The 20,496-nt window shown below is 47.4% G+C and overlaps 1 protein-coding gene across 1 annotated transcript in view; it reads right to left on the bottom strand.

Annotated features, from left to right (window-relative positions):
- Positions 1-20,496, bottom strand: part of LOC311129228 (cadherin EGF LAG seven-pass G-type receptor 1-like) — a 135,327-nt gene that overhangs the window by 61,513 nt on the left and 53,318 nt on the right. The window contains exons 6-7 of the mRNA XM_084161529.1: positions 19,008-19,123; positions 17,409-17,497 (exon numbers count right to left, since the gene is read on the bottom strand). Coding sequence (XP_084017655.1) covers positions 17,409-17,497; positions 19,008-19,123 — 205 coding nt within the window. The remainder of the gene's footprint in view (positions 1-17,408; positions 17,498-19,007; positions 19,124-20,496) is intronic.

Below are 20,496 nucleotides of genomic sequence, written 5' to 3'. Positions count from 1 at the left end.
AGACTGTTAGGGTCAGTTTGGGGTGACTGGGCCTCTCCTCTCTGATTCGGACAACCCTTAATCTAACCGGTGCCTTGAGAAGCCTTGAGTAGGCCATAAAAATATCATAGACAGTGTCCCAAATGGCACCGCATTCCCTACATAGTGCACTATGTTTGACCTGGGCCCATAGAGCTCTGGTCAACTGTGTATGGAATAGGATGCCATGTGGAACGCACACATTGAGAATCCCTTTATAAGTTCTCCAAGGCTCTGATGTAGAAAGTGATAGGTCTTCTGAGCTTAGTCTGGCTTTAGATGAAGGCCTGGATCCTATCTGGACTGTCAGGACCAGGTTTGGCTGCTCAATCTGACTGGGGTGATGTATAACATAAGATGCCAGCGTGCCTGGTTGCGGTAGCCTCTTCCTAGATTTAAGGGATTTCAGACAGTTCCTGGACAGCAAGGTTATTATAGTGTTTTTCTATTCGTTTTTTATTTCTATTCATTTTCTATTTTTATTTTAAATTCTGATTTGCTCATTTTTATTTAGTTTTAGTTGTATAAAAATAGTTATATTTAGTTTTTATATTTAGTTTTAGTCCAAGGGATAGAAAGCATGCGTGGGAGGCTAGTTTTTTGTGAAATGTTTTATGTCACTTCTTGCAACTGGGGGCAGTAATACACTGCTCAAAAAAATAAAGGGAACACTTAAACAACACAATGTAACTCCAAGTCAATCACACTTATGTGAAATCAAACTGTCCAATTAGGAAGCAACACTGATTGACAATACATTTCACATGCTGTTGTGCAAATGGAATAGACAACAGGTGGAAATTATAGCCAATTAGCAAGACACCCCCAATAAAGAAGTGGTTCTGCAGGTGGTGACCACAGACCACTTCTCAGTTCCTATGCTTCCTGGCTGGTGTTTTGGTCACTTTTGAATGCTGGCGGTGCTTTCACTCTAGTGGTAGCATGAGACGGAGTCTACAACCCACACAAGTGGCTCAGGTAGTGCAGCTCATCCAGGATGGCACATCAATGCGAGCTGTGGCAAGAAGGTTTGCTGTGTCTGTCAGCGTAGTGTCCAGGGCATGGAGGCGCTACCAGGAGACAGGCTAGTACATCAGGAGACGTGGAGGAGGCCGTAGGAGGGCAACAACCCAGCAGCAGGGCCGCTACCTCCGCCTTTGTGCAAGGAGGAGCAGGAGGAGCACTGCCAGAACCCTGCAAAATGACCTCCAGCAGGCCACAAATGTGCATGTGTCTGCTCAAACGGTCAGAAACAGACTCTATGAGGGTGGTATGAGGGCCCGACGTCCACAGGTGGGGGTTGTGCTTACAGTCCAACACCGTGCAGGACGTTTGGCATTTGCCAGAGAACACCAAGATTGGCAAATTCGCCACTGGCGCCCTGTGCTCTTCACAGATGAAAGCAGGTTCACACTGAGCACATGTGACAGACGTGACAAGAGTCTGGAGACGCCGTGGAGAACGTTCTGCTGCCTGCAACATCCTCCAGCATGACCGGTTTGGCGGTGGGTCAGTCATGGTGTGGGGTGGTATTTCTTTGGGGGGCCGCACAGCCCTCCATGTGCTCGCCAGAGGTAGCCTAACTGCCATTAGGTACCGAGATGAGATCCTCAGACCCCTTGTGAGACCATATGCTGGTGCGGTTGGCCCTGGGTTCCTCCTAATGCAAGACAATGCTAGACCTCATGTGGCTGGAGTGTGTCAGCAGTTCCTGCAAGAGGAAGGCATTGATGCTATGGACTGGCCCGCCCGTTCCCCAGACCTGAATCCAATTGAGCACATCTGGGACATCATGTCTCGCTCCATCCACCAACGCCACGTTGCACCACAGACTGTCCAGGAGTTGGCGGATGCTTTAGTTCAGGTCTGGGAGGAGATCCCTCAGGAGACCATCCGCCACCTCATCAGGAGCATGCCCAGGCGTTGTAGGGAGGTCATACAGGCACGTGGAGGCCACACACACTACTGAGCCTCATTTTGACTTGTTTTAAGGACATTACATCAAAGTTGGATCAGCCTGTAGTGTGGTTTTCCACTTTAATTTTGAGGGTGACTCCAAATCCAGACCTCCATGGGTTGATAAATTTGATTTCCATTGATAATTTTTGTGTGATTTTGTTGTCAGCACATTCAACTATGTAAAGAAAAAAGTATTTAATAATATTATTTCATTCATTCAGATCTAGGATGTGTTGTTTAAGTGTTCCCTTAATTTTTTTGAGCAGTGTACATAAGGTGATTTGTCAGGTCATAGGTTAGGTTAGGTTGAATTATTAAGTAAATCTCAACGTGACTTGAATTGATTAAAAGGAATAGCGGCCAGACTGGTGCAAAATAGAAGGAAACTTTCTCTCGGGTATGTTTACACCAATCCAACGCTTTTTAACTTTAGTAGTACATGTGAGAAGAATCAAGTTAGCTACCTAGATGATTTTTTCTGTTAGCTAGTGATAGCTAGTGATAGTGATCAAAGATTGTGTATACACTGACAAGATACTGGACTGATCGCTCTAACAATGGGAATACATGTTGGCAAAGGAGGTGAGGAGGTTGGATCAGGTGGGGACATTCAAGCCAATGAGAGGGCAGATACGCATGTGAACCACAGGCACAGTTGCCGGTATGCCACGTGCGGCCACTAATATACAGTTGAAGTCGGAGGTTTACACACACCTTAGCCAAATACATTTAAACTAATTTTTTCATAATTCCTGACATTTAATCCTAGTAAAAATTCCCTGTCTTAGGTCAGTTAGGATCACCACTTTATTTTAAGAACGTGAAATGTCAGAATAATAGTAGAGATAATTATTTATTTCATCTTTTATTTATTTCATCACATTCCCAGTGGGTCAGAAGTTTACATACACTCAACTAGTATTTGGTAGCATTGCCTTTAAATGATTTAACTTGGGTCAAACGTTTCGGGTAGCCTTCCACAAGCTTCCCACTATAAATTGGGGGAATTTTGGCCCATTCCTCCTGACAAGTTGGTGTAACTGAGTCAGGTTTGTAGGCCTCCTTGCTCGCACATGCTTTTTCAGTTCTGCCCACACATTTTCTATAGGATTGAGGTCAGGGCTTTGTGATGGCCACTCCAATACCTTGACTTTGTTGTCCTTAAGCCATTTTGCCACAACTTTGGAAGTATACTTAGGGTCATTGGAAGACCCATCAAGCTTTAACTTCCTGACTGATGTCTTGAGTTGCTTCAATATATCCACATAATTTTCCTTCCTCATGATACCATTTATTTTGTGAAGTGCACCAGTCCCTCCTGCAGCAAAGCAACACCACAGCATGATGCTGCCACCCCCGTGCTTCACGATTGGGATGGTGTTCTTCGGCTTGCAAGCCGACGCCTTTTTCCTCCAAACATAACGATGTCATTATGGCCAAACAGTTCTATTTTTGTTTCATCAGACCAGAGGACATTTCTCCAAAAAGTATGATCTTTGTCCCCATGTGCAGTTGCAAACCGTAGTCTGGCTTTTTTATGGCGGTTTTGGAGCAGTGGCTTCTTCCTTGCTGAGCGGCCTTTCAGGTTATGTCGATATAGGACTTGTTTTACTGTGGATATAGATACTTTTGTACCTGTTTCCTCCAGCATCTTCACAAGGTCCTTTGCTGTTGTTCTGGGATTGATTTGCACTTTTTCCACCAAAGTACGTTCATCTCTAGGAGACAGAACGCGTCTCCTTCCTGAGCGGTATGATGGCTACGTGGTCCCATGGTGTTTATACTTGCGTACTATTGTTTATACAGATGAACGTGATACCTTCAGGCGTTTGGAAATTGCTCCCAAGGATGAACCAGAATTGTGGAGGCTTAAGGACAACAAAGTCAAGGTATTGGAGTGGCCATCACAAAGTCCTGACCTCAATCCTATAGAAAATGTGTGGGCAGAACTGAAAAAGCGTGTGCGAGCAAGGAGGCCTACAAACCTGACTCAGTTACACCAGCTCTGTCAGGAGGAATGGGCCAAAACTCACCCAACTTATTGTGAGAAGCTTGTGGAAGGCTACCGAAACGTTTGACCCAAGTTAAACAATTTAAAGGCAATGCTACCAAATACTAATTGAGTGTATGTAAACTTCTGACTGTCACGGTTTCGGCCGAGGCTGCTCCTCCTCCTGGTTCGGGCAGGCTTCGGCGGTCGTCGTCCCCGGAGTACTAGCTGCCACCGATCTATGTTTCATGTTCGTTTGGTTTTGTCTGGATGTTGTACACCTGTGTCTTGTTAGTCTTCGTTAGTGTCCTATTTAGTTCTCGTTGTGTGTGCTCGTCGTTGTGTGTGATTGCGCTTCTGTTTCGTGTTTGGAGCTACTTTTTCCCTCCAGTGTTTTGGAGAGGTTATGTTGCACATGTTTGTGCGCCGTTTGTTTTGTCGCCTGTGTGCGCCGTGTATTCGCCTTCGGGCTTATTGTGCTTCCGTCTTTGATATATATTGCACTAAAGCCTTTGGACTGAGCCTCTGCGTCCTGCGCATGATTCATACACCACACCCACCTTCAGCACGCCTTGATAGAATCACACACCCTAATGGAAACAGCAGGATCGGCAGTGACGCCTGTGTCGCTCGAGGAGCATCTCCGTGGGCAAGAGGGCCAGATAAGACAACTGGAGACCGCTCTACAGGAGGTAATCAACACCTTGCACCGATGGGAGGCCAGCAGGGGACCCACACCTCCACCTACCCTGCCCACCCCATCGGTCGGTCCACCAGTCCCAGGTTCGGAACCCAGGGGGATTCGGCTCTCGCTCCCGAGGGCGTATGACGGAACAGCTGCCGGGTGTCAGGGGTTCCTCCTGCAGGTGGAGCTCTACCTGGCCACTGTACACCCGGTGCCCTCGGGATACGAGAGCGTTTCCGCCCTCATCTCCTGTCTCACGGGCAAGGCGTTGGAGTGGGCTAACGCCGAGTGGAGGAAAATGGACGCCAACACCATCACCTACGCCGAGTTCTCCCGCCGCTTCAAGGCCGTGTTCGACCATCCACCTGAGGGCAAAGCGGCGGGGGAGCGTCTAGTTCATTTGAGACAGGGGAGGAGGAGCGCTCAGGTGTTCGCTCTAGAGTACCGGACTCTAGCGGCGGATGCAGGGTGGAATGAACGGGCTCTCATTGACCATTTTCGATGTAGCCTACGAGAGGACGTTCAACGTGAGTTGGCCTGCAGGGATACCCATCTTACCTTCGACCAGTTGGTCGATATGTCCATCCATCTGGACACCCTGCTGGCCACCCGTGGACGTCCCGAGGGGAGTCCGTCCATTCCGCCCTCCGGCACCTCCGAGCCGAGCCCTATGGAGCTCGGGGGTGCCGGCGCTAGAGAACGGAGGAGGAGGAGCCCGAGGGGGCCTGTCTCCTGCACCAAGTGCGGTCGTGGAGGGCACACTGCGGCCAGGTGCTGGGGAGGGTTCTCCGGGGGAGAAGACAACAGGCCACGCACTGGGGGGGCCTCCCAGGTGAGTAGACGTCCCACTTACCCAGAGCTTTCTGTTGCGCACTTTTGTATACCTGTTTGTTTTCCACAGGTTGCACCTCATTCCCAGCATAAGGCGCTAGTAGATTCAGGCGCAGCTGGGAATTTTGTTGATCGAAAGTTTTGTTTTGAGTTAGGGATCCCTCTCCTACCTGTTGACAAACCTTTTCCCGTTCATGCCTTAGATAGCCGCCCGTTGGGGTCGGGGTTGATCAGGGAGATCACAGCGCCACTTCAGATGTGTGCGCAGGGGGGTCATGAGGAGACTATACAGCTGTATCTGATCGACTCTCCTGCGTACCCAGTGGTGCTGGGGATTCCCTGGTTAAGCACCCATAACCCTGCTATTTCGTGGCAACAGAGGGCTCTCGATGGGTGGTCTGCTCAGTGCGAGGGGCGATGTCTGGGTGTTTCCGTGGGGGCGACTTCGGTGGAAAGTCCAAACCAAGTGCCCGCACTGCACATTCCGCCTGAATATGGGGATTTAGCTCTCGTGTTTAGCAAAACTAGGGCGACGCAGTTGCCTCCTCATAGACAGGGGGATTGCGCGATTGATCTCCAGGCAGGAGCAGCGCTCCCACGGAGCCATGTGTATCCTTTGTCTCAAGAGGAGAGAAAAGCTATGGAGACTTACATAGCCGAATCTTTGAGACAGGGATACATTCGGCCCTCCACTTCTCCCGCCTCCTCGAGCTTCTTTTTTGTGAAAAAGAAAGATGGAGGGTTGCACCCGTGCATTGATTACTGTGGTCTCAATCAGATTACTGTGAAATACAGTTATCCACTCCCTCTGATTGCGACCATGACGGAGTCATTGCATGGAGCGCGGTTTTTCACAAAACTGGATCTCAGGAGCGCGTATAACTTGGTGCGCATTAGGGAGGGTGACGAATGGAAGACAGCGTTTAGTACCACGTCTGGTCATTTCGAATATCTCGTCATGCCATATGGGTTGATGAATGCTCCATCAGTCTTCCAATCCTTCGTAGATGACATTTTCCGGGATATGCAGGGACAGGGGGTGGTCGTGTACATTGATGACATTCTGGTGTACTCGTCTACCCGAGCCGAGCATATAACCCTGGTGCGTCGTGTATTGAGGAGGCTGTTGGAGCACGACCTATATGTCAAGGCAGAGAAATGTCTGTTTTTCCAGGAGTCGGTCTCCTTTTTGGGTTATCGGTTGTCCGCGTCAGGGGTGAGAATGGAGGTGGATCGTGTGTCCGCTGTGCGTAATTGGCAAACCCCAACTACTGTAAAAGAGGTGCAGCAGTTTTTGGGCTTTGCGAATTACTACCGGAGGTTTATCCGGGGTTTTGGACAGGTGGCAGCTCCCATCACGTCCCTTCTGAAGGGGGGTCCGGTGCGCCTGCAGTGGTCAGCCGATGCGGACAGGGCCTTTAGGAGACTGAGGGACCTGTTTACGTCGGCTCCGGTGCTGGCGCATCCGGATCCCGCATTACCCTTTCAGGTCGAGGTAGACGCGTCTGAGGCTGGTATAGGGGCCGTTCTCTCTCAACGGTCCGGCACGCCACCTAAACTCCGCCCCTGTGCTTTTTACTCAAAGAAGCTCAGCCCGGCGGAGCGTAACTATGACGTTGGGGACAGGGAGCTGTTAGCTGTAATTCAAGCCCTTAAGGTGTGGAGGCATTGGCTTGAGGGGGCTCAACACCCTTTCCTCATTTTGACTGACCATCGGAACCTGGAGTACATCCGGGCAGCGAGGAGACTGAACCCTCGCCAGGCTCGATGGAGTATGTTTCTCACCAGGTTCGTATTTAAAATCACGTACATCCCTGGGTCCCAGAATGGGAAGGCTGATGCGCTGTCCCGGCGGTATGACACGGAGGAGAGGTCCGTTGAGACCACTCCCATACTACCGGAGTCTTGCCTTGTGGCACCGGTGGTGTGGGAGGTCGATGCCGAAATCGAGCGAGCGTTGCGTACCGACCCCAGCCCTCCACAGTGTCCTGAGGGTCGGAAGTACGTTCCGCTCGAGATTCGGGATCGACTCATTTACTGGGCTCACACGTCACCCTCCTCTGGACATCCGGGTATCGGCCGGACGGTGCATTGCCTTAGCACTAAATACTGGTGGCCCACTTTGGCTAGGGATGTGACGGTTTATGTCTCCTCCTGCTCGGTGTGTGCCCAGTGTAAGGCGCCCCGACATCTGCCCAGGGGTAAGTTACAACCCCTGCCCGTTCCACAACGACCATGGTCCCACCTCTCGGTGGATTTTGTGACAGACCTTCCCCTCTCTCAGGGGAATACCACCATCCTGGTCGTTGTGGATCGGTTCTCTAAGGCCTGTCGTCTTCTCCCTATGTCGGGTCTTCCTTACTGCACTACGGACCGCTGAGGCCCTATTTACCCACGTCTTCCGGGTAGGTTTCTGAGGTCGTATTGCCAGGACCGGCCGGAGGAGTGGGCACGGTACATTCCCTGGGCCGAGATGGCCCAGAACTCTCTCCGCCACTCCTCTACTAACCTAACCCCCTTCCAATGTGTGTTAGGTTACCAGCCGGTTCTGGCACCTTGGCAGCAGAGCCAGATCGAGGCCCCTGCGGTGGATGATTGGATGAGGCGCTCGGAAGAGACGTGGAACGCTGCCCACGTCCACCTGCAGCGGGCCGTCCTTCGTCACAAGGCGAGCGCCGATCTCCACCGCAGTGAGGGGCCGGTGTACGCACCCGGAGATCGAGTCTGGCTCTCTACCAGGAACCTACCCCTCCGCCTGCCCTGCCGGAAGCTGGGTCGGCGGTTTGTGGGGCCCTTTAAAGTCCTGAGAAGATTGAACGAGGTGTGTTATAGGTTACATCTACCTGTTGAGTATAAGAATATTAACCCCTCGTTCCATGTGTCTCTTCTCAGGCCGGTGGTAGCTGGTCCACTCCAGGACAATGAGATAGGGGAGACTCCTCCGCCCCCACTGGACATCGAGGGGGCTCCGGCGTACACCGTTCGGTCCATCTTGGACTCTAGACGCCGGATGGGGGGTCTCCAGTATCTCGTGGAGTGGGAGGGGTACGGCCCGGAGGAGCGGTGCTGGGTGCCGCGGAGGGACATCCTAGACCCATCTCTCCTGTCGGAGTTCCACCTGGACCATCCCGCGCGCCCTGCTCCGCGTCCTCCTGGTCGTCCCCGAGGCCGGGGTCGGCGCACGGCTGGAGCCGCGCGTCAGGGGGGGGGTACTGTCACTGTTTCGGCCGAGGCTGCTCCTCCTCCTGGTTCGGGCAGGCTTCGGCGGTCGTCGTCCCCGGAGTACTAGCTGCCACCGATCTATGTTTCATGTTCGTTTGGTTTTGTCTGGATGTTGTACACCTGTGTCTTGTTAGTCCTCGTTAGTGTCCTATTTAGTTCTCGTTGTGTGTGCTCGTCGTTGTGTGTGATTGCGCTTCTGTTTCGTGTTTGGAGCTACTTTTTCCCTCCAGTGTTTTGGAGAGGTTATGTTGCACATGTTTGTGCGCCGTTTGTTTTGTCGCCTGTGTGCGCCGTGTATTCGCCTTCGGGCTTATTGTGCTTCCGTCTTTGATATATATTGCACTAAAGCCTTTGGACTGAGCCTCTGCGTCCTGCGCATGATTCATACACCACACCCACCTTCAGCACGCCTTGACACTGACCCACTGGGAATGTGATGAAAGAAATAAAAGCTGAAATAAATCACTCTCTCTACTATTATTCTGACATTTCACATTCTTAAAATAAAGTGGTGATCCTAACTGACCTAAAACAGGGAATTTTTACTAGGATTAAATGTCAGGAATTGTGAAAAACTGAGTTCAAATGTATTTGGCTAAGATGTATGTAAACTTCCGACTTCAACTGTATATATATATATATATATACAGTGGGGAAAAAAAGTATTTAGTCAGCCACCAATTGTGCAAGTTCTCCCACTTAAAAAGATGAGAGAGGCCTGTAATTTTCATCATAGGTACACGTCAACTATGACAGACAAAATGAGAAAACATTTTCCAGAAAATCACATTGTAGGATTTTTTATGAATTTATTTGCAAATTATGGTGGAAAATAAGTATTCGGTCAATAACAAAAGTTTCTCAATACTTTGTTATATACCCTTTGTTGGCAATGACACAGGTCAAACGTTTTCTGTAAGTCTTCACAAGGTTTTCACACACTGTTGCTGGTATTTTGGCCCATTCCTCCATGCAGATCTCCTCTAGAGCAGTGATGTTTTGGGGCTGTCGCTGGGCAACACGGACTTTCAACTCCCTCCAAAGATTTTCTATGGGGTTGAGATCTGGAGACTGGCTAGGCCACTCCAGGACCTTGAAATGCTTCTTACGAAGCCACTCCTTCGTTGCCCGGGCGGTGTGTTTGGGATCATTGTCATGCTGAAAGACCCAGCCACGTTTCATCTTCAATGCCCTTGCTGATGGAAGGAGGTTTTCACTCAAAATCTCACGATACATGGCCCCATTCATTCTTTCCTTTACATGGATCAGTCGTCCTGGTCCCTTTGCAGAAAAACAGCCCCAAAGCATGATGTTTCCACCCCCATGCTTCACAGTAGGTATGGTGTTCTTTGGATGCAACTCAGCATTCTTTGTCCTCCAAACACGACGAGTTGAGTTTTTACCAAAATGTTCTATTTTGGTTTCATCTGACCATATGACATTCTCCCAATCCTCTTCTGGATCATCCAAATGCACTCTAGCAAACTTCAGACGGGCCTGGACATGTACTGGCTTAAGCAGGGGGACACGTCTGCACTGCAGGATTTGAGTCCCTGGCGGCGTAGTGTGTTACTGATGGTAGGCTTTGTTACTTTGGTCCCAGCTCTCTGCAGGTCATTCACTAGGTCCCCCCGTGTGGTTCTGGGATTTTTGCTCACCGTTCTTGTGATCATTTTGACCCCACAGGGTGAGATCTTGCATGGAGCCCCAGATCGAGGGAGATTATCAGTGGTCTTGTATGTCTTCCATTTCCTAATAATTGCTCCCACAGTTGATTTCTTCAAACCAAGCTGCTTACCTATTGCAGATTCAGTCTTCCCAGCCTGGTGCAGGTCTACAATTTTGTTTCTGGTGTCCTTTGACAGCTCTTTGGTCTTGGCCATAGTGGAGTTTGGAGTGTGACTGTTTGAGGTTGTGGACAGGTGTCTTTTATACTGATAACAAGTTCAAACAGGTGCCATTAATACAGGTAACGAGTGGAGGACAGAGGAGCCTCTTAAAGAAGAAGTTACAGGTCTGTGAGAGCCAGAAATCTTGCTTGTTTGTAGGTGACCAAATACTTATTTTCCACCATAATTTGCAAATCAATTCATAAAAAATCCTACAATGTGATTTTCTGGAAAATGTTTTCTCATTTTGTCTGTCATAGTTGACGTGTACCTATGATGAAAATTACAGGCCTCTCTCATCTTTTTAAGTGGGAGAACTTGCACAATTGGTGGCTGACTAAATACATATTTCCCCCACTGTATATATATATATATATAGTAAGAGTAGCCCTAGAGAGATAAAGTGAAAGATCAAGATATGCCGGCGCAATGTTCCTAACACAGGCATGCATTTCTTTATACTTGTCAGATAGGCTACTACTGCTATACAGATACAGTGGGGGGGAAAAATGTATTTAGTCAGCCACCAATTGTGCAAGTTCTCCCACTTAAAAAGATGAGAGAGGCCTGTAATTTTCATCATAGGTACACGTCAACTATGACAGACAAAATGAGGGAAAAAAATCCAGAAAATCACATTGTAGGATTTTTAATGAATTTATTAGCAAATTATGGTGGAAAATAAGTATTTGGTCAATAACAAAAGTTTCTCAATACTTTGTTATATACCCTTTGTTGGCAATGACACAGGTCAAACGTTTTCTGTAAGTCTTCACAAGGTTTTCACACACTGTTGCTGGTATTTTGGCCCATTCCTCCATGCAGATCTCCTCTAGAGCAGTGATGTTTTGGGGCTGTCGCTGGGCAACACGGACTTTCAACTCCCTCCAAAGATTTTCTATGGGGTTGAGATCTGGAGACTGGCTAGGCTACTCCAGGACCTTGAAATGCTTCTTACGAAGCCACTCCTTTGTTGCCCGGGCGGTGTGTTTGGGATCATTGTCATGCTGAAAGACCCAGCCACGTTTCATCTTCAATGCCCTTGCTGATGGAAGGAGGTTTTCACTCAAAATCTCACGATACATGGCCCCATTCATTCTTTCCTTTACACGGATCAGTCGTCCTGGTCCCTTTGCAGAAAAACAGCCCCAAAGCATGATGTTTCCACCCCCATGCTTCACAGTAGGTATGGTGTTCTTTGGATGCAACTCAGCATTCTTTGTCCTCCAAAACACGACGAGTTGAGTTTTTACCAAAAAGTTCTATTTTGGTTTCATCTGACCATATGACATTCTCCCAATCCTCTTCTGGATCATCCAAATGCACTCTAGCAAACTTCAGACGGGCCTGGACATGTACTGGCTTAAGCAGGGGGACACGTCTGGCATTGCAGGATTTGAGTCCCTGGTGGCGTAGTGTGTTACTGATGGTAGGCTTTGTTACTTTGGTCCCAGCTCTCTGCAGGTCATTCACTAGGTCCCCCCGTGTGGTTCTGGGATTTTTGCTCACCGTTCTTGTGATCATTTTGACCCCACGGGGTGAGATCTTGCGTGGAGCCCCAGATCGAGGGAGATTATCAGTGCTCTTGTATGTCTTCCATTTCCTAATAATTGCTCCCACAGTTGATTTCTTCAAACCAAGCTGCTTACCTATTGCAGATTCAGTCTTCCCAGCCTGGTGCAGGTCTACAATTTTGTTTCTGGTGTCCTTTGACAGCTCTTTGGTCTTGGCCATAGTGGAGTTTGGAGTGTGACTGTTTGAGGTTGTGGACAGGTGTCTTTTATACTGATAACAAGTTCAAACAGGTGCCATTAATACAGGTAACGAGTGGAGGACAGAGGAGCCTCTTAAAGAAGAAGTTACAGGTCTGTGAGAGCCAGAAATCTTGCTTGTTTGTAGGTGACCAAATACTTATTTTCCACCATAATTTGCAAATAAATTCATTAAAAATCCTACAATGTGATTTTCTGGATTTTTTTTCTCAATTTGTCTGTCATAGTTGACGTGTACCTATGATGAAAATTACAGGCCTCTCTCATCTTTTTAAGTGGGAGAACTTGCACAATTGGTGGCTGACTAAATACTTTTTTTCCCCACTGTATAGGCTACTTCGTACATGTTCAATTAGAATATTTTTTTATAAAGATAAGCATTATATTGTTAGATTAAAGGCGTAACTCTGGTAGGCCTAAAACATTCTTCCTCACCTCAACTTCAACTGTCGGAGTCAGTATGCACTGCCTTCATAGGCCTGCAGTAACTAAGCCTAATAATAACCATAGCCTACCACACCAAACATTTACAAAATGTTCTTAACTTTATTAGGGTAATATCAAAAGTAAGTCGACATTGTTTATAGGGAAAATACGAACAGGTTATTATACTGCAGCATTAAATTATGTTTTGCATCTCGCCCTGTTTGGTTTGGTTCTCATGGTTTGAGTGTGAGTATCCCTATAGCAGGCCCTAGTGGTAATTCTATTATTTTTTGGCAAACACAACATTACAGTTGGAACTTAATTTAGCCAACAAAAATGTCTCTACAACATTAAACAAAACACTTTTTGCAAAGGCTATTTAAAGAACTGGTTTAGATGATTAAATAGGCCTACAATAATAATGATGATACACAATAATATGAATGATAAAACAAATTATAATAAATACGAAAATAAATAAATAAAAGTTAGAAAATTACATCAAACCTGAATAGCGAGTTGCACACAGTCCATTAAGGCCGTGCCAACGTTCTTCTTCTTTTGTCCACTACAATATTAAAACTTTTCACCTTGTCTGAGAATTGATTTATTTCAACGGAAAAGGCCTCCATCTTCACAAGCAACAGTAGCCTAGGCCAAGGCTCCTTTCACTGGCTCTCTCCTCAACAGCAGGCGCACATGAGGTGAGAAGCCGGAACCTGTTTCAGCTGGACATTAGCGATACGTGTTATTGAGTTGCAATTGGCTGACACATAACAAGCTTGCGCAGTTCTCATCACCTCACACACATTAAATTAACAAAGGATGGGTCCAATCGGGTCCAGTCGGTAATACATTTTTAGTTGCGCATACCCAACCCAGATCCGAAACAAAAGTCCGAATTTAGGACCCGCTTGGGTCCCGGGTCGGATCTCGGAATTTCGGGTCTGTTGGACCCGTGAAGATCTCTTGTGTGTGCACGTGTGTGTGGTAGCTCGCCTATGCGTGTATGCGTTTGTGTTTGTTTTACGCTGCCGACAGAACCCTAGTAGCGTAGAGGCGACAGGTCCAGTCACGGGAGAAACTAAACAAGTAAGAAAGCGGAGGATTTGGTTTAGAAACAGGAAATCTGCCCAGACTGGCATTAGCATGGAAATTAATCTCCCGTTCCCATGGTATTATACCCCTACAACACCCGCAATACAACACACATAACAATGAAAACCAACATTCCTTAAGTTTGCACAGTGCAAATAATACTGTGGTTGTCATGGCCAGGTATTGAGATGAACGAAGTACTACATGATACGTCGCTCGTTAACAATAATCATCCTCTTTAGAACTGGTTCCTATTGAGAAAGGTTGGGATTTGGCCTAAATACACCAATGACAACAATACATGAATGCAAAACCCATGACGCAACCATGCTGCTCTAAAGAACATCTTTATCTATTTACATTTCTGAGACAAAATGCTTGTCAGTGTCAGCATGCCTGGTAGAAACAAGCCTAGTTGATAGGTAGTGTAACAAAAGAATGCTACATTGTTTTCAGCTATCCTGGCGAACAGTCAGAACAGAGGCAGATACTCTTTAAGAGGGGGCTGAACAAAACTATACGTACAGTGGGGTCCAACATTAGTGTAATTAATTTTGGACCCCACTGTACGCACACACACACACACACACACACACACACACACACACACACACACACACAGACACACAGACAACCAGACCCTGGATGTCTCCCAACCTGCTAGGAAGTTGGCCAATCACAACGCAGTATTTCACGTCTGATAAAACTGGGGTTAGGGAAGCCAGGAAAGCGGGAATCAAAGACAGTCTGGAAATAAAAAAACCTGTGTCTTTTGTGACAAAAATGTATGAGGCTATACTAAAGCTTCAACACAATGCACATTCATTCCAGTTAACATGTAAGCTTTCCTGGAAGCCGGTTGGAAAAGAGTCTAAAAGTCGGCGCTAAGACACTCTCTCATGTTCTGAGAAGCATACTCTATAATATAGGTTTGAGGTAGATGATGTAGATGTTGTCAGTCTGCTATTATAATTCAATGGGCCCAAGGCCATGGATGTTTGTGGGAAAATAACACCCAGCAATTACAATTACAATTACAATTTAGTCATTTAGCAGACGCTCTTATCCAGAGCGACTTACAGTTAGTGAGTGCATACATTTATCATTATTATTATTTATTTTTTCATACAATTGACTGCCATGTAAGCTCGTCTAATATCCGATTACCTTTGGTGGTGAATTGGATCTGCGATATGAAATAAGCATTATAATGCTCCTTAAGATTGGCTTTTATAAAGAGCGTAAGGAAAATCACAGCCATGTTTCCCTCTGGTTTGAACAGTTCACATGTAATATAATTATGTATTAACTCGGTGTCACGACTTCCGCCGAAGTTGGTGCCTCTCCTTGTTCGGGCGTCACCGGCTTTCTAGCTGCCACCGATCTACGTTTCTTTTTCCATTTGTTTTGTCTTGATTGTACACACCTGGTTCCCATTACATTATATTATTTCCCTATTTAACCCTCTGGTTCCCACATGGTTTTGTGCGTGTTTGTTCTTTGTTTTGTGTCTGAGACTTATGTGAGCTGGTGTGTTTTCCCTGCGTGGAAATTAGTGTTGTTTATTTTTCGAGTAAAGTACGTCGTTTACGCAGTTCTGTGTCCTGCGCCTGACTCCATCCTACCGCTGCACATTGACACTTGACAGAAACATGCACCGCATATGGAGTCAGCAGGTGCATCCAGTCCTCCGGTACCAGTGGAGGAGCGTGTCCAGCAGCACGCAACGATGCTCCAGAATCTTGGCACAGCCATGGATCGCGTGTTGCAGACCATGGAGCGATGGGAGAGAGGGATTTTTCCCACAACCCCATCAACTTCAGATCAACCCACACCGATGTCCACCCCTCCGTCACCTGGACCCAGTGGGATTCGGCTCTCGCTCCCGAGGGCATATGATGGGACGGCTGCCGGGTGCCAGGGGTTCCTGCTCCAGGTGGAGCTCTACCTGGCGACCATCCACCCGGCTCCCTCGGGATACGAGAGCGTGTCCGCCCTCATCTCCTGTCTGTCGGGGAGAGCGCTTGAGTGGGCCAACGCCGAATGGGGAGGAATAGACGCAGCGTTGGTTCGCTATGAGGATTTCACCCGCCGCTTCCGGGCGGTCTTCGATCATCCACCTGAGGGGAGAGCGGCGGGGGAACGCTTGTTCCACCTCAGACAGGGGAAGAGGAGCGCACAGGACTTCGCACTGGACTTCAGGACCTTGGCTGCCAGCGCGGGATGGAATGAGAGGGCCCTGATCGACCATTACCGGTGTAGTCTACGTGAGGACGTTCGTCGGGAGCTGGCATGCAGGGACACCACCCTTACCCTCGACCAGCTGGTGGATTTATCTATACGGCTGGATAACCTGTTGGCCACCCGCAGACGTCCGGGTCAGGGTCCGTCCATTCCATCCCCCAGCACCCCGACCCTACCCCTATGGAGCTCGGAGGTGCTGCTTTAAGGGTGACCGGAGGGGGGGCCGTTTCCTTCACCAACTGTGGCCGCAGAGGGCACACTGCTGGAAGGTGCTGGGGAGGTTCCCCAGGGAGTCGAGGCAGCAGGCAGGGCACTGGTGGATCATACCAGGTGAGTAGGCACCCGACTCACCCAGAGCTCCCTGTTGCGCACATGTGTGTATGCATAGAATTTCCTGAGTTTTCCCCGCATTCCCAGCATAAGGCGCTAGTAGATTCAGGCGCAGCTGGGAACTTCATTGACCGTTCATTTGCACGTAGATTAGGGATCCCTATTGTTCCTGTTGATGTGCCCTTCCCTGTACATGCCTTAGATAGTCATCCTTTAGTGTAGGGCCTGATTAGGGAGGTCACAGCTCCACTATGTATGAAAACGCAGGAGTGTCATGAGGAGAGAATTAGTCTCTTCCTGATCGATTCTCCTGCGTTTCCTGTGGTGTTGGGGCTTTCCTGGTTGGCCTCTCATGACCCCACTATTTCGTGGCAACAGAGGGCTCTCAAGGGATGGTCACGTCAGTGCTCAGGGAGGTGTTTCCATAGGTGCAACTATGGTGGAGAGTCCAAACCAGGTCTCCACTATGCACATTCCCCCCGAATATGCCGATTTGGCTGTCACCTTCTGTGTTGTGTCTGAGACTTATGTGAGCAGGTGTGTTTTCCCTGCGTGGAAATTAGTGTTGTTTTTCGAGTAAAGTACATAGTTTACTCAGTTCTGTGTCCTGCGCCTGACTCCGTCCTACCGCTGCACATTGACACTTGACACTCGGACACACAGGATTCATAAGATCTTTATGATATATTCAGGATCATTATGATTAATACGGTACTTAAATGTAGTCACACTTTATTTCGACGGTCAATAATAAATGATCTACAGCTGGTCAAAATATCAACAGACTATCAACCAGGTTATCTGAGTAGGTAAACTTGACAGGTATGCAGACTCCTCAATTGGGGTGTCCATTACATTTCTGTCTTCAACATATGTTTACTGTTTATATGTATAGCAACAAACAAACCAGACAGAGAGATAAACAAGGTGTAGCAGTGTCTTACCCTGTTGTAGTAGTGCAGTTGGACAGAGTGCCACTGACCATCACTGACCCCTCCGGGAACAAAGGGATGGACCACGGTCTTAGCCTCTCCTGGAGGAGGGAGAGAAAGTGATGGGGAGAGAGGGAAAGACAGAAAATACGAGAAAGATGAAAAGAGGTTGTGGTTAATTCAATACCATATTGTCTGTTGAATGTACACTACCAGTCAAAAGTTTGGACACGCCTACTCATTCCAGGGTTTTTCTTCATTTTTACTATTTTCTACATTGTAGAATAATAGTGAAGACATCAAAACTATGAAATAACACATATGGAATCATGTAGTAACCAAAAAAGTGTTAAACAAATCAAAATATATTTGATATTTTAGATTCTTCAAAGTAGCCACCCTTTGCCTTGATGACAGCTTCACTATTATTCTACAATGTAGAAAATAGTAAAAATAAGGAAAAACCCTGGAATGAGTAGGTGTGTCCAAACTTTTGACTGGTACTATACATAACCTTGCATGCCAGACTTTAATAGGAAGGATAACTGTCTCCTATTATAGTAGTGTCATCGTAGAACATGCATTTTTAAAAACATTTTTCAGCCTCTAAGTTAAAATCAACGTAAGGAAACCTATTTCTCTCCTCCATTCATTCATTAAGTTAAAACATGAAACTCCAACATGGGGAAATAAAAACGCAGCCAGACTCACAAAGCCAGCCAGCTCTCACAGTCATCATAAATCACACTCACTGTAAGAACACCAGGGTATTCCAACCATGTCAATGGTTCTCATTCAAGTCTACAGAGCAACAATCACACCAGATTTACCCAGGGCTTTACTGACTGTTTACCAAGGGCAGGAGTCCCTCTGGAAGAATTTACCCACCGACTCAGTCAACAGTAATGCAACACTGTAGCTGTGTTACACAGAGCCATTAGTCATGGTGTTTAGTGTGTCTTTATCAGAAAAACTCAATGACTTCTGCAGTACAACGTTGCCTTTTCTCAATGGCTGTGTGGTATAAACTCTAGGGCTCTCTAGGCATTGGCAGTGAGACACACTCAGCGCAGTGGATTCAACAAGAGCTGTGTTTGTTTGCGTGCATATTTGTGTTTGAGCTAGAGGAAGCAGTGACCCAGTCCTTGCTCCTTTGTTTATGAGTGTGTGTGAGCAGGGCTGAGCAGGGCTGAGGTGTAAGTAGGTCTTTATGGCTTGTTAAGTGTCTATACTGTCATGAATCAGTCTGCCCAGGCTCTGTTATGGGGGAAACAGCTGCTCTCTGACCACAGTAAAACACTCATTCCTTTCACACAGCCAAAGCCAATGCATCTCTAGGTGTAACGGCACAGCAGCATAGCCAGACAATGGAGAGGACACATTCTAATGAAATCCTGTAACGGTTTGTTTCACACTGGTCAAGGAGTTCAGCTGATAAGAGTATTTACCAAGCGGTTTGTTTGAAAGCCACATTAATGATATCCTTAAAGCGGAGTTGATAAATCAAGCCATCAGCTAGTGTTGATACAAGCAACTTGTAAGTCATTGTCCAGCTCTTTGTGTGAGGATGATTATTTGTACTGTGGACACACACACTGCCGCCATTCTCACCTGCGGAGAAGGTGAGTTGGATCTGTTCCTCGATAATCTCCAAGGCGATAAAGTCGTGTTTCTCGTTAAATCTCCCATTGTACAGCAGCAGGGCATTCCTCTCTCTGGTGGCAAACCTGGGGACAAGATGGACACAGGGTCAACCTTTTATTGTCAAACACACATTTGGTGCCAAACTGGCACCCATTCAAATCCTACATCTCAAACATAGTTAGTCAAACTCTTTTTTTTGTGTGAAAAATTATTAATTAGGTTTTGACAGTATGTGCCTTAGACAAACTCCGTGACAGAGTCTGTGTATCTAACCCAAACTGCCAGATAAGATACACTATATATACAAAAGTATGTGGACACCCCTTCAAATCTGTGGATTCGTCTATTTCAGCCACAACCATTGCTGACAGGTGTATAAAATCAAGCACACAGCCATGCAATCTCCATAGACAAACATTGGCAGTAGAATGGCCTTACTGAAGAGCTCAGTGACTTTCAACGTGGCACCATCATAGGATGCCACCTTTCCAACAAGTCAGTTAGTCAAATTTCGGCCCTGCTAGAGCTGCTCCGGTCAACTGTAAGTCCTGTTACTGTGAAGTGGAAACTTCTAGGAGCAACAGCGGCTCAGCTGCGAAGTGGTAGGCCACACAAACGCACAGAACCGCCAAGTCAGCACAATAACTGTTTGTGGTGTCCATGGCCAAGCAGCCGCATACAAGCCTAAGATCACCATGCGCAATGCCAAGCATCGGCTGGAGTGGTGTAAAGCTTGCTGCCATTGGACTCTGGAGCAGTGGAAACGCGTTCTCTGGAGTGATGAATCAAGCTTCACCATCTGGCAGTCCAACGGACAAATCTGGGTTTGGCAATGCCAGGAGAATGCTACCTGCCCCAATGCATAGTGCCAACTGCAGTTTGGTGGAGGAGGAATAATGGTCTGGGGCTGTTTTTCATGGTTCGGGCTAGGCCCCTTAGTTCCAGTAAAGGGGAATCTTAACGCTACAGCATACAATGACATTCTAGACGATTCTGTGCTTCCAACCTTGTGGCAACAGTTTGGGGAAGGCCCTTTCCTGTTTCAGCATGACAATACCCCTGTGCACAAAGCGAGGTCCATACAGAAATGGTTTGTCGAGATCAGTGTGGAAGAACTTGACTGGCCTGCACAGAGCCCTGACCTCAACCCCATCGAACACCTTTGGAATTCATTGGAATGCCAACTGCGAGCCAGGCCTAATTGCCCAACATCAGTGCCCGACCTCACTAACGCTATTGTGGCTGAATGGAAGCAAGTCCCCGCAGCAATGTTCCAACATCTAGTGGAAAGCCTTCCCAGAAGATGGGGGTGACCAACTCCATATTAATGCCCATTATTTTGGAATGAGATGTTCGATGAGCAGGTGTCCACATACATTTTGGTCATGTAGTGTATATGAGAGGTGGGATTTGGGCTTGGAGAGGTGTGTAAGGAAGGGGTGAGAAATTCCTGAGG

Source organism: Coregonus lavaretus (genome assembly GCF_964263955.1).
Source record: "Coregonus lavaretus genome assembly, chromosome: 5".
In the NCBI taxonomy this organism is placed as follows: Eukaryota; Metazoa; Chordata; class Actinopteri; order Salmoniformes; family Salmonidae; genus Coregonus; species Coregonus lavaretus.
Note: the sequence above shows the minus strand (reverse complement) of the source record. Positions and strands in the feature narration are given on the sequence as shown.